Here is a 14,989-nt window from a genome sequence, read left to right as displayed (position 1 = left end):
CTGACTTTGTTTCCTAGTGGTCAGTTGTTTATACGTGATCTGTGTCTCTGTTTGAAACAGGAAGCACCGGGGGGGGGGGGCAGTCTCTAGGCCTTCTGACACCCACAACAGAACTTTGTGCCATTGATGCCACTGGCCTTTGGGGGAGGTTCTCCTGACCCTTCTGGCATTATTCCCTAGCAGTTAAGGGAGATACTCAGGGGACATAAGTTAACACAAGGCAACTACAAAGGAGCTTATTTTCTTCATCATAACCCCCCCTTTTTTTTCAGCAAAGGCATTTATTTCAGCAATATTTAACTAATACTTTGTGGGGGCAGCAGCGGGGTTTTTAAATCTACAGCATTTTATGATTGTCACTTATACAGGAATCCCCAGAGCAGATGGTACCCCTCTAGTTCAAAGGCACCGTTCCAGCCTGGCACTGCTGTCACACTGCAGTTCTCAGCATGAGCCTTAATTTTAACAACGATGCAGATCGCTGCACCCTGTGAATTATCCAGCTCGGTGGAAGGTTAGAGGTGAGGAGGGAGAAGCAGAGAAAGATGATGAGATCGCGGTTTCTTTCCTTTGCCTCGTGCCTCTGTGCACGTAGTTATAGCCACTTCAATATCTTATACATGATGATCGATCAATAATCCTTCCCATTGCAGCGTTTCACTCGTTTGCGAGGGATAAATTTGTTAAATGACCATCTGGGTTCAGATGGTGCAGAAGGGGAAGTCTTTAAGGATGAGCAAGTAGAGGGCAATTGTGCTTCGGTTTTATGTGCTCCCCCTCCCGGGCCATCAATGCAACACTGGTCAGATTAAAAGGCAACTTTCTGGGCGCACTGGACGTCCCCTCATTCTTTAACAAACTGGCGGCTGTACAGCTCAATTAAAAGGGCACCACTATGATCGATATGGGCTATTCTTTTTGCGGGGGGGGGGAGGATTGAAGGAAACGCAGAGTCAGCGCCCTCCCGGCTGCGTGAGAGTCGAAGGCTGGCCCTTTAAGGAGCCAACTCAGTCGTGAGAGATGCTGCTGCTGCTGCTGCTGCTCCTCTGGCTGGCTGCAATCCCCAGGAGTCCAGTTAAGAAATAGACAGCTGTCTCTTTAAATGTCATTTCCTTCTATTGTATTTGAATCGTGATCAGGAAAGAGGATGTGAAACCAGAGAGGTTGGGAGGCGAGCGAGGCAAACACCACTGAGCCGCTCGCTTGGCTATTAAGAATTAGAAGGGGACTCGGCAGCCCGGCCGCCCTCCTCGCCAGCGACGACGACTCCCCCCCCCCCCGCATCATGGTGGTGGAAGAGCCGGGGATGCTCGGAGGTGCCTCTCCGCGGCGGGAAGCGGGCTCCCGAACATGCCCGGAGCTGCCCAGGCAGAAAACCTAAGAGGCAAGGCAAGCCAAGCGGAGAGACGCCGGGATCCGAGCAGGGCACTGACAGCTGACTGAGATACACACACACACACACACACACACAGAGGGAGAGATTGAGAGAGACGGTCCTGAGCCGCCGCCGCCGCCGCCGCGCACCAGCCAGTCGCCCGGGGAGCCCAAGGAGGCGGGCACGGATGGGCGATCCCGAGGGTTAGAGACGGGCTCCTTTGCAGAAGAGGAGCGGCGTCAACAACACAGCAGCCCACCTTCTGCTCCCTATCCCTCCCCCCCCGTCTCCGATTTCTTCCTTTCTTGCCCTCCTTCTTTCCCTCCCTCCCTCCCTCCTTTGGTGTTACAGGAGGAAATCCTGTGAATGTCATTGGGGGCTGACGGGGGGGGGGGAGAGGCGGCACGCGCGGAGGTGCCACTCTGTCCCTCCTGCTGGTGGTGGTGGTGGTGGTGAAGGGGGAGGCAGCATTCCGGAGAAGGGCAGCCTTTGTGGGGGGCAGTTCGGTCCTCGCAGGCGAACCCGCCGCCGCCGCCGCCAGCCCGTCCGCCAGGCGACAAAGGATCCGCCAGAGATCCGCCAATGTCATCAGCCATCGAAAGGAAAAGCCTCGAGCCCTCCGAGTAAGTGTCCGTCTCCCCCCCCCGCCCGCCCGCTCCCGCGTCCTTCTCTCTCTCTCTCTCTCGCTGTCTCGCTCCCTCGCTCGTTCTCGCCAACTTTGCCTCTGCGGAGAGACGCGTGTCCCTCGCTCGTGTGAGCGGCGGAGGGGCGCGCTAGGGCGGCGGGACCGGCTGCCCTGACCCTTGGGCGCTCGCTCGGGTCGGGCGCCTGCCCGCCTCCGCAGCTTCTGTCAAGCCCGCTCCCCGAAAGGTGCCGCCGGCTGGAAGCGCGATCCCATCCTAGGGCCACGTCCTTCTTTCTCGGGGGTGGACAGGGGCGCCTCTCGCACGCTGGACAGCCCTTTCCCTTCCCTTCCCTTCCATCTCGGCCCCCGGTCGTGAGTTCCGGCTATCGTTACGGATGAGTTGCGTGCAGTGTCTGTCTCGGTTGCCTTTTACTGAGCTTGCACTAAGTGTGCCAGGACTTGTGGGGAGGGCAGCGAAAACCCAGAGGCAGGCATGCAATTCCCCATTTTGACCGGAGTCATCAGGTTTCCTATCAAGCTCCTGCCGGGCGTAGAAGTGGAGAGGATCGGCCATTAGGATCAATGCTTCTCTCCCCCGCCCATACCTTCTACTCCGGAGATTAGATGATGCTGATGCAAGTGATTTCAGAGGGATGGGGTTAGGAGAGAGGTCTCATACTTGGCAAAAGTCCTGCTGTTTTCAGACTCTCTTTCCTTCCCTCTCTGCTCAGCCTAATGGGCTGATTAGACCAAAAGGTCAAGCCTGTTATCAGATGGGTGCTGGGTTTCCACATTTTCCTAATGCAAACCACCGGTTTGAAAACTTACTACAAAATAGTGAGCAAAAAACATCTCTGCGTCTGTGAGCCAGACGCTGGCAAGAAGAGAAAAACGGCACCATCCGTAATGATAGCTGGCATTTGAAAGATGGAACTACAAACGCAGAAGTTATTACAGTACAGAGTAAAGACCTGTAATGGCAATCCTGCTGTACTCTCAAATAAAAAAGATATAAAACATTATGGAAATTATAGACATGTTTTGTTGAACTTGGGTTTCACAGGAACAATCCTGTGAGCATATACTCGGGAGTAAATCCCACCAAACTCAGTGGGACTTACTTCTGAATCAATATGCACAGGCTTCCCATTGCATACTTTTAGTTATGGTGTTTTATTTTATTTGTCTAAATCACAGTTGCGTGGTATTCTAACAGAAAAAAAAATTATTTCATCTTCCTATTTATGAATGTTTTTATTCCCTCAGTATATACCATAACTTTCTCCCAAGACAGGGACTCTTCATGCAAAAAACATGGTAATTGTTTTTTAACTGGCCCAAGGTGTCAAGAAAAAAACAGGGCATGAACCCATGATCAGCTTTTTAAAAGGAAATTATGCAGGAATAATAGAACAGAAACAGTTTGGAAACCTTTATGCCTCAATTCTAACCATGCTTTATGAGATGCAGATCCTAGCGATTTTAATCAACTTTACTCTTGAATGGATTTTTTACAATCCATTCTTAAAATATTTTTGGCAAAAATATTTAGTATTCTGTAACAGTTATTCTTGTTTTCTGTTTTCACGCCTACATTTATCTTCCTAATCATAATTTTAACCTGCAGTCTCATATTTGCATACTTGGGAGTAAGCCTATGAAACTTAAAGGGACTGACTTCTGAGTAGACATGCCTAGGACTGTGCTCTTAATTTTAAAAGGAAATTTGTGCAAATTCCTATAATAGAAAATGGGAGATTTCTCTAACACCATATCTCCTGGGGACAAAGCATTAAAGAGAATATTGTGGACATTTCCTTTTTTAAAAAATAACACTCATTGTTCTAGACTATGAAAACATGAAATTGGTTTCAAACAACTTTTGCAAGCTGCACATAAAAATGTAGGATATTAGGAGTGCACCTGAAACTTCAAAATGATACATTTGCCTTCAGCGAGCTTTTGCCTCTCTCTGTTCCAAGACAGTTTGTGTGCAGCCATTTCACAAAATGCTTTTCTTCTCCATTGTTAAGTACACCTTCATGACAAGAGCAGTGAAAAAAACAACAGCTTGCACCCCCTTACTGTAGGCTGGATAAGCAATGTCAAAAATATCTAATTCAGATTCTTGTGCGTTGAGGATTTTGATATGATCCAATTCAGAAAAACGATGACTACTTATTTCACTGTGTGTATGACTGAAGGCTGTCAGGTTAAAATAAGTGGAAAACAGAAACAGCCACGGTAATGGCTGAAACATGTCACCTTTTCACCTCAATACAATATAGTATTGGCCAGTTATGCAGTGGAACTTTTTTCTATAGAATTCATTATGAAACATGTGGAGAAACTGATTGTTGTTTGAGTGCTAAAGAAAGTATTTGACAAGGTTCTTTCCCAACTCCATTCAGTTTGAACATTCATTTTGTCAAAATGCACTTTTGGAGTAGCAGTTTAATCATTTCTTGTTTTCTTGATTTGTGAGATTTTTCTGAAGAAGTACAAGCTAGAGAAACACCAAATGCTGCTTCATCATTTCTTGAGCTTAATGTAACATTCCTTTGGATGTTATTATTGTGACCAGTTAAGGAAATGGCACCTATTGTTACCTATTAGTAATCAGTGATATAAAAATAAAGAGTTAAGGGGAACGCAATTTTGCAGATTCATGGAGAGGGAGGGATTTTTAGATCAGTCTGAAGGTAGCTACTTGTCAGTCTACCACTTAATGATACGGACCAGTGGAGAGCCCAGCTTCCCCACCCTCGGGTTATGAATAGCATCATAACCAAAAGTGGTCTTGCTAGAAAAGATTCCTTCTCTTTAGGGATTTTTTAAACTGAACGTGAAGGTTGCAGATGTCTAAACTCACTGGGCTAAGATTTGACCAGGGGATAGACAAGAGGATCCAGTCTGAATGAGTGGAAATGGGCAGAGAGGACATTAAACATGAATTGCTATAGCCCAGGCCTTTCTTTTGAACAGCATTGAGTCACACAGTAAATTGAACTGGACACTTCCACCGGCTTATATTTCTCTGCTCTTAAACTGAGAGAACTGTAACATCACTATCAACTAGAATATGCTTCTGATTTACTCTCCTATCCCATGGTACAATTGTTCACATGAGATGCAAACAGCCTTAATTAAGAGGGTTCTGACCTTACTGAAATAATCTTGAGCAATAAAATCAAAAGAGGGAACATTATTAACAGTTTGAGCAGGATGTATAATTGAAGCCGGTGAATCACATGATTAACTTTGAAAATGAGAAGGTCCCCCCCCTTTTTTTCAGTGGCAGTGTTTATGAGCTTAAGGTTAAGCATGTGCTAAAGTGCCTTATTGTGAGCTGCTGACTGTGCAGGCTGTCAGCATTTTGCCGGGAATTCTTCTCAAATGGGGTATCCAGTGAATAAAGATGCTTTCATGGAAATAAGTAAATTATATTACAACACAGCTTTCTTTGTGCTTGTTTCATCTAATCCTTATTTTAGATTTGTTCCCCAAGCCTTTTTCCCGAAGGAGTGTGAGATGGAATTTATTGCCTTCTAAATAGCAATTGCTACAATAAGCAATCTGGGGTTACTCTCCTCACAATCATATGACATCTCATTGGTCTTTGAAACAAAATGAGAAATACTAACAAACAGGTGCTAGTAGAAAAATATTGCATTGTGGACTTCACAGAACGGTTTGATGAGCACACGAGAAAGGGTCTTCTCAGTGGCTGTTCTCAGGCTTTGGAATGCATTGCCTCATTGGCCTATTCCCTCTTGTTCTTCATCCATCAGGCAAAGACCGACCTCATCGGGCTGGCTTTTAAGCAACTGTGGAGGTTTTAGGAATGCTCCCTCTATTTTATATGCATGTTTTTATAATTGTTTTTAATCACATTTTTTATATTGCTACATGTGTAATTGTTCTTTTTACTGTGTTCTCTGTATGGTTTTTAATGCCTGTTATAGCTTAAGAAGTTACGTATCTGTCTGCAGAGCCAGAGGTTGGGTATTTGATTCCCCACTTTACCTCCTGTGAGTAGAGCCAGCCTGTGTGGCCTTGGGCAAGCTGCACAGTGCAAGAGAATGGTAAACCACTTCTGAGTATTCTCTACCTGAAAAGGGTTGCCATAAGTCAGAATTAACTTGATGGCACACATTTATTATTTATTATTATTAGTTAACTGTAAGTCACCTGGAATCCTCCTTCTACCTTGCCCTTTGTCAAAACAAGGCCCCATATTCAGTCATCACTGTGCTGTTTTAGTGCACCACCTTGAGTTCCTCCCAAAAGTTTTTAATTTAATTTAATTTAATTTAATTTAATTTAATTTTTCTTTCTCCCATGCTGATTTCTTCCCCATGGATATAATTTTATTACACAAGATAACTAAGATAATAAGTTTGCTATTAGTTTGTATTAAGGATACTATCATCAGGACATATATGTCAGCAATCTGTGGCCTTCCATATTTTGTTGGTCTGCCACTCCATTCATCCCTCGCAAGTGGGCAGGCTGCTGGTGGTGGGGAAATAGGACGGACAGTCTAATAGCATCTGAAGGGCCACACAATCTCTGCTTTAATGTCCAACTGGAATTCAAGAGGATGTAAAACCAAAAGGAATGAAAGCAAGTTGTTTTTTTTGTCCAGAGAAGGCAGGGACTTTTTAGTCAAAATTCAAAATATGTGCCCGTTAAGTCCAATTGCTGCAAACCTTTTCTATTTAAACAGCCCCTTCAATCATGTTTACTACAAGTCTGAAGAGAAAGTCTCTTTAAGTGCAGTGAAACCTCATATTCAAGTACCTGTGTATAAATAACATGCCATCCTTAAAATTAGCTATCTTTCTCCAGGCAGCTACATTTCTTCACACATTATGCTAACTTTGCCATAGAGAGTAAGTTCAACAGGAAGGTACAGCCAGTCACAGCTCCTTGCTGAAATACCTGCGTGATACATAGGTCTACAAGCACATGCTTTGCATTCACCTCTCTTTTGTAAGGCCTGTAACCAAAGTGTTGCAGTGCTTTCCCCACCACCACCACCAAGAGGAGCACTCCTCTTCAGGATCCCAACCAGTCATGCAGTCCTCCAGGATACTCTTCAGATGTACAAAACAAGCAGGGCATTCCATTCCACACCCGGTTTCCTGCATTTCATTTCCAAGCACTCAACTGTTTATGGTGACGGAGCATGCTCATTTTTCATGGAGCTTTTATGGGGGTTGATCATTTGGGCTTTATATTTTAAAAAAACAACATTTCATGGTGCTTCTTCAAAGCTTTCTGCTTTCCTCGAAACGGTGATGCCTCCCTCTTATTTCTCATTGGCCCCATTTTGGATCAAATCCAGTTGCATTTTGCTAGCTTGAGTTCGCTATTATGGCAATGATTAATAAACCTCAGCACACACCCCCCCCCAAGATGTGGCTGTTCACCTGTTCTAATCTCCTCGTCTATATTTAGGCATAATACTAACTGCAACAGAAAGAACAGTGAGGGAAAAGGCTGCAGGATTCATCCTACTATCATCAAGACATATATAGAGAGATGGATGAGATATATATATATAACTCAATCTCATCCATCTCTCCAACCTTCTGAAAATGTACATGGTAGTCCTGTGCATTTTTACTCAGAAGCAAGTCCTACTATGATCAGTGGGCGCTCTTCCATGCAAACATGCATAGGATTGCAGCCACAGTCCCAGTTCTGCAGTAAATACTAAAGGAACTTAGTAAAAGAAGTTGACTTACAGTGACTAAACTGTAAAAAATTATAAATATGACCTATTTCATGGATTTTTGGAAGGCCAGATATGACTAAGACTTTAAAGAACATTTCACATTAAAGATAACATACATGATAGTTGCTAGAACGCAAATATACTTAGTGATACACACAACTGTTGCTAACGTGTCTTGTTAAACAGTTAATCAAAATAATCTTCATAACAGTGAAAATACTGCTCTGTTTGGTAAAATAAAAAATGGTAACAAATATAAAATTTTGTTCTTTCTTTACAAACGATTGTACAGAACTCGTCATTTTTCTTTATGGTGTCCTCAGATTCAGTTTTACAGAATACACTCGTAGACTTCACATCACATAGAAGCTGAATGATAATGAAATCTTACTGCACAAAGCCATGGTTCCCAGAAAAAAAAAACTATTTAAAGGAAGCCACAGTTCACTATTTGAACAAAATGACTGAAATTCTCTTTGTGCAGGTGTAACATAAAGTCACACCTATGTAAATTTACAAGACATGCTGAGGTGACAGGGAATTATGCAATTTGCTTGTACAGTGGGTCATGTGGTTCCCATTGTGACCATTACAAAATGATAAACAAAAGTGCTTTGTGGATAGCACTTCCACTTCAGTGTTAGCTAGCCAATTTTCCATGGGTACTGTATAATTCTGAGTTACATCTGCATAGCTATAACGAAGGATTTCAGCCAACTTCTGCAATGTGTTAACTATAGACAAGTAATAGTTGACAATATCCGCTGGGCTGATTTTGGACCAAAACAGAATCGATCCACAGATTGCTCTCATCTTATACATCGAATATATGTATATTACAGTGTTAATGGAAGCAAAATAGATGCAGGGCAGTGTTTAGGTTTTGTACTAAGAGTACTTCCAGCTTTTATAACCTCGTCTTTTTATAAATATTTGCTTTTTAAACATCATTCTGTTCAGCAAATTAAGAGAAATTGCAAAAGGCTAAATGGGTCACCTTAGACCCCTTACCACTGCACACCTTTCCTCAGATATTCACCCCATTTTTCTGAGACTTCCCAAAACAGATTCCACATACTTCCAGGTTTATTCTTCTGCTTCAAGGCCTAGATATATTGAAAGCTGAGATTATCTTGATTTTGAATTCCATACCAAAATCCATCTCTTTTATTTCTGCTGCATCATGAAAAATATATCTTTTTTCCATACTTCACTCCATTTTATCTGTTAACTTTGCATTTGGTGTGCATTTGTGTATCATTTTTTAAAAATGGAAAATTTACATTTTGGACTAAAACTCCCAGAATCTACCAGTCATCATGGTTAGGATGTTAGCCCTTGGGCTGTTCCTGAAAACTGTCTTGTTTCCACCAGGGAGCCGGTGGACGAGGTGCTCCAAATACCTCCTTCCCTATTAACATGCGGAGGGTGCCAACAGAATATCGGGGACCGTTATTTCCTCAAAGCAATTGATCAGTACTGGCATGAAGACTGCCTCAGTTGTGACTTGTGTGGCTGTAGGCTTGGAGAAGTGGGAAGACGACTGTATTATAAACTGGGCCGAAAACTCTGTCGAAGAGACTATCTCAGGTATACCAATATTTTATTATTTCTGTTGTTTTGTGTTTTCGTTTTTTCTTTGCCATTATTTAGAACAAAGCTAGTATCTACTCTCAGTATTATAGCACTAGAACAAGAAAGGCCCAGCCTCCATAGATGTGATTCACATGATAATTGGAGACTAACTGCTTTCAAAGCGACCTGTGGATAAGAACTTCATCAGATTAGCCTGAGTAATGGGACTCTCAAGGCAAAGTCTGAAGACATGCCACAGGTGGTAGGTAGGATGGGACCAGCCAGTAATGAGTGCATTATGCAAGGCCTGGGCTTGAGATGTGTTAGGAAAATAAATGGCAACATCTCCCGGCCCTATTCATTTCTCTTTCCCCTGAAAAAGATAAGTTTTCTCTTTCTTTGGAGGGAATACTACTACTCCTATTTCATGAGGGAGTCTTTCTGTGCCTCAAGGCAGAGTAAGTGGGAGACAGTGCCATTTGCCTCAGGTGCCAACTACGTATAGTTCTACACAAGGCTCCATTTCTGTAGGCTGAGCAAGGAATTACATTAGAGTTATGTCATGTCACAATGTAGGGTGGAGGTGGATGCCAAAGGAGGAAAAATTATGCTTGCTTTACCGGTAAAGTTTAAATAGGAACTAATTGTGGTTGAATGAATAGTAAAGGCTACATAACCAGTGTTCATTACATACTATGTACACATCAAAGTTTCCTGCTCATATTTTGTTAAATCTTGTAAGCCATCCAGAGACCTCTGGGTAGTGTGGGCAGCATATAAATTGAATAAATAAATAAATATACATTTATGACCTGATCTAGATGTATTCATGAACTAATGATCTTATCTATTTGTTTGTTTCATATATATATTTTCCCCCAAAACTGAGACCAGAAGTGGCTTATAATATTGCTTTTAAAAACAACAGAATTAAAATATGCTAAAAGTGCAACTAGATGGGAGTTTGTCCAACAGCTTGATTGGTTTGGGGATAACCTGGCTCAATCCTTTTTCTGACAACAGTAAGATGTATGGGCCACTGCAAACCAGCCTGTTCCTGATTCATGCCTACCTGGACTTTTTGTGGTCCTTGTCAGGAGTTGCTTTTTTGTGGGTGTAAGTAGGATTGCTCTATTTTGGTTTGTTTCCAGCATGTGTGATTGGGTTCAAACCAAAGTGGATGGCTTAAGCAGATTATGAAAATTTAAAACTTCCTCCCATTCCCCGGTGGAGGGAAAGAGTGGAAGCAAAAGTGGTTTTTCAAAGCCCTTATATGGTCATATTGATGTGGTATGCTACTTAGATTATTTTTAAAAATGAAAACTTCCTCCTGCTCCTCCATAGAGGAGACAAGAGAGGACAAACAGACAGATCTTTTTTATTATTCTCTCCTCCCCCCCCCCTTTAAAGGGTGGAAGGGGACAGTGTAGTTTCCTGCCCCCAAACCAGCTTACCCCTGTGTAAACCCATGTGAATGCATGGGTCACGCCAAATGACCTAACATGTCAAAGCAACTCTGTATAGCCCAATCTAGCTCAGTCTAAGCCTGGATAACTTGGTCATTTGATCATACCCTAAATTACAATATTAAAATAGAATTAAAATTAAATTAAAGTTATTAAATTTAAAACATTTTAAAAATCACTTACAATATTAGTACTAGTTTAACAATTAAACAAAAGAACCAACATGCCAGCTAAAATACAAGGATCTGTGAGTATTAATGGCCAAAGGTCTGCCTAACTAGATAGGTCTTTGCCTGCAGGCAGAAGGAAACAGGCAAAGAGTTCCAAAGCTTTGGATCAGCCATAGAACACACTCAAAATTCATCCTGTGTGGCAGAATTAAAATGCTAACCTATCTAATTATCCCACTCTATAGCTTTTTTCAGGAACAGCTCTCTTTGTGTAGGACTGGCTTTATAAAAGGTAATATGCCAGCGTACATGCAACATTCTATAAGGATTCAGATCTATTTCCGCTAGCTGAATATTTTCTAAGTGTAATGGCAGAAAATATGGGCTGTTAATGCATTTTCCGTGCCTTAGAATTGGATGTGTTCTGTCTTTTCACAGGATAATGTGTTAATTATCTGCGTCTGCTAATGAAGAATTTCATAGACACAGACTGTTAAATTGGCTTTTGTGTTTCTCACATCTGCTACTCAAATGTAAAAACCTACAGTGCGTGTTTGCATGTGTGTATTATAAGACTTGCTTTTAAAAAGGTTCACTTCCACTTTTTAATCCAACAACTTTTGCAGCTGATGCACTTCAAACTAAATGGTGTTCTTTGTGTCAGTTATGAAAAACACTGAAATGCAACGATTACTGTACAGTACATATTATTGTCATTACGGAGAAACAAACAGTGACACCTCCTGGAAGACATGAGAACAGTTATTGTTTCCTTATAGGCATAATATTCCAGCCAAGCAGGTGGCTTATAACTGACTGTATACATACTTAAGAAAAGCCTCATGGCGCAGTGGGTAAACTGCTCTACTGCAACTAAAACTGTGCTCATGACCTGGGGTTCAATCCCAGGTAGCCGGCTCAAGGTTGACTCTGCCTTCTATCCTTCCGAGGTCGGTAAAATGAATACCCAGCTCACGGGGGGGGGATGTGTAGCCTGCATAATTAATTTGTATGCATAATTAATTTGTAAACTGCCCAGAGAGTGCTTGAAGCACTATAGGGCGGTATATAAACAGCACACTTTGCTTTTTAATGGAATATACCAATTTTGTTAAACCTATACACAGCAGCCTGTAACAACAAAACAACAACATGCTGTCAGGTCAGTTCTGACTTATGGTTACCTATTACAGAGCTTTCTTAGTACTTCTACTGTTCTGTTCTCCTGGGTAATGCTCTGGGGCTATACAACTTTCCAAAGGCTACACAGGTTGGTTCTTCTGCTGGTAGGTGCAGCACAGAATCAAACTTTCAACCTCTGGTTAAACAGCCAGATACTCAATGAGCTATCCAGTCAGCATGTATTCATAAATAAATTAAGATAAACTTTGAGGACAGAACTACATGCCATCAATATATATCCTGCATGTTCTATTCAATAACCTCTGAAAAGCACAACCCCATGAATAAGGTATTTACAGGGATGTATTAGGTAGTTGCAATAGGCAAATATAAACAGAAGTTCCAAAAAAATATTTTGAGGTAGGATTTTTAGCATTTCACAGAATAAGAAAATGTAGTAGCAATGGTTCCATGAGCATGGACATGTTCTTATCATAACAAAACCCCAGCTACCACATATGCAATCATATTATCATGGGCCACTGAAGATAATGGCCAAAATCCTGTGGCACAGTTACACAAAAAACATAATTTTTAGAGGTGAATTGCTATAAATGAAGAAATCTGTGTAAACCTTGTCTGTTGCATGCTGAGTCACATGACTTGAAGTGCAGCAGAAAATGTCAACTGAGATTTCTTAACTTATGGCAAGTTAAAAGTTACATCTTCTGTGTGGCAATGTAACAGGATTTCAGTCAATGTCATTGTTTAATCACCCAATCCAAATTGGACACGGTAGATCTGTCTACAGTAACTCCTACAGGGCAATATAGGAAGAAATACTACAAAAGATCTGTAGCCTACAGTCCATGAAAATTAATGCCAAATAATCTCACTGGTCTTTAAGGTGCCACAAGGCTTCTTGTTTGTTTTAAAATAAAACAGCAGACTGAGAAACCTATGGCAGCAACCAACTCTTTTCCCCACTCTCTTAATTAGTTCAAAAAATTCTGGATGTCCTGCCTCCAAGTCTATCTGAAGCTCTATACAACTTTGTGAGACAATTCAAAAGCACAGGCTAGTGGGGTTGTCTTTTACTTTGTTGGGAAAAGAAAATAACCTGACTCTTTGGTTGTTTTTTCCTTCTGCAAGGCTTTTTGGCCAAGATGGCCTCTGTGCCTCCTGTGACAAGCGAATCCGGGCCTACGAGATGACTATGCGAGTAAAGGACAAAGTGTACCACCTGGAATGCTTCAAGTGTGCAGCCTGCCAGAAACACTTCTGTGTCGGTGACAGATATCTTCTCATCAACTCAGACATAGTGTGTGAGCAGGACATCTATGAGTGGACTAAGATCAATGGGATGATGTAGCCCATTTGTGCCTCATAATCTCCGAAACACATCTCATAGGTGACAGGGATACCTGGCTGGGTTGGGGAGATCAATCACATATAGCATCTATTTGCCTTTTTTAAAAAAGAAGGGAAATACACAGCACCGTACATAGACACTACATCAAGTACAAATGATGACTGGGAATTGAAACAGTAGCAGATAGATGGATTTCTATTAGCAAACAGACTTTGATGATAAACTGACATGCTCAGAAGTGATGGAGAAAGTAAGGGAAATAAAAAATAGCAAAGGATTCTCCCGACTTGGAAATATATTAATGACATATAAAAGATAGTATGGCTTTCACACTTGCAGACTAGGTTGTACAAATGGATTTTCTTTACATCATTTCTATTTTACATAGATCACAAATCCCACTATAATGCGAGAAGGGACTGTGTCAGAAGCATATGCACATGCATGTATATGTATTGGGGAGAGGAACATAAGTTTTGGATATGGAAAGGGACACGCCTCCCCTGTACGGCCACCAGTGTTTTCCAGTTAAAATGCAGATTGCACAAGACATGCTTTCTTATATACATTGAAGGTCTTGGAAGATCAGTGGGGATTTAATGGAAGAAAAGTGGGGATTTAATTTTTATTTGCGGGAAGGGCTGCAAATTTTAAAACTCTAACCAGTCATTTCAAGAAATTAGGTGACTAGCTGTCTTCAGCTTCTATTGTTTGAAGAAATGCCATCATTCATTTCTACACAAATGCAGAATTTTTTTAAAAAAAGTTCAGCTATTTTATTAACAGAGGCAATACCAATAAATATTTGTTGTGTGTAGCAAAAGCCTGTAGATTTAATTAAAAAATGAGTCATCTGAGAGCTGTCATTCTTTTTTTTTTTCAACGACACTAGTGGCTTTTCTAGGTAATCAGTTTTATATACAACAAACATGAAGCATTTCTTCATTTGTTGTGTGGAGTCAGAGACTTTTTTCCGAATGAGTTATGCTTTTCTTGCAGGGATATTGTACATTTCCATCACTGAATATGCTGGCTTTGTATATGTTATCTGGTTGTATTGCTTTTCTAGCAAACCACTGTGAACAATGTAAAAGCAGTGGAAAGACAGGATATTATTCCTCTTCTTATTAATAGAAAAAATGTTCTTCTCACATCAGTACATCAATTGTTTTTGTGATTATCATGCAGAGTACAATAGAATGAATGTCACTGGTGCCTCTCTTATTGCCTGTCACATGACTGGTTCTGCATGGCATGATTCCTCTCTGTGCCACCATTCGGATTGGAGTACAGATTTCCTTTAACTTTGAGTTTTTAAAATACTGAGTGCAATTGCTTTGAACATTATTGTCATTTTAAAGGGCAAAAACACTGTAGCTGCACCCTTATTAACTATACGTGGATAAATTATTATGCTGTTTTCTTCGAATGAGAACATCAACAAGTATTGTACAAAGACCACATGCAGCTGAGGCACTCAAATCATACCAAACTACATCTAAGCAAGTGACCAGTGTAATCCTGTCTTAAATTTTATGCTT

General features: G+C 41.5%; 1 protein-coding gene across 1 annotated transcript; it reads left to right on the top strand.

Moving 5' to 3' along the window:
* Positions 1-1,820: 1,820 nt before the first annotated feature.
* Positions 1,821-14,672, top strand: LMO2 (LIM domain only 2). Its single transcript, XM_020782832.3, has 3 exons — positions 1,821-1,998; positions 9,118-9,333; positions 13,229-14,672. Exons 1-3 carry the CDS (start codon positions 1,958-1,960, stop codon positions 13,446-13,448), a joined length of 477 nt encoding a protein of 158 aa, XP_020638491.1. The 5' UTR covers positions 1,821-1,957; the 3' UTR covers positions 13,449-14,672.
* The last annotated feature ends 317 nt before the right edge of the window (positions 14,673-14,989 follow it).

This window comes from Pogona vitticeps, chromosome 1 (genome assembly GCF_051106095.1).
Source record: "Pogona vitticeps strain Pit_001003342236 chromosome 1, PviZW2.1, whole genome shotgun sequence".
Classification (NCBI taxonomy): Eukaryota; Metazoa; Chordata; class Lepidosauria; order Squamata; family Agamidae; genus Pogona; species Pogona vitticeps.
The sequence above is the reverse complement of the archived record's forward strand: the minus strand, read 5'-3'. Positions and strand labels throughout refer to the sequence as shown.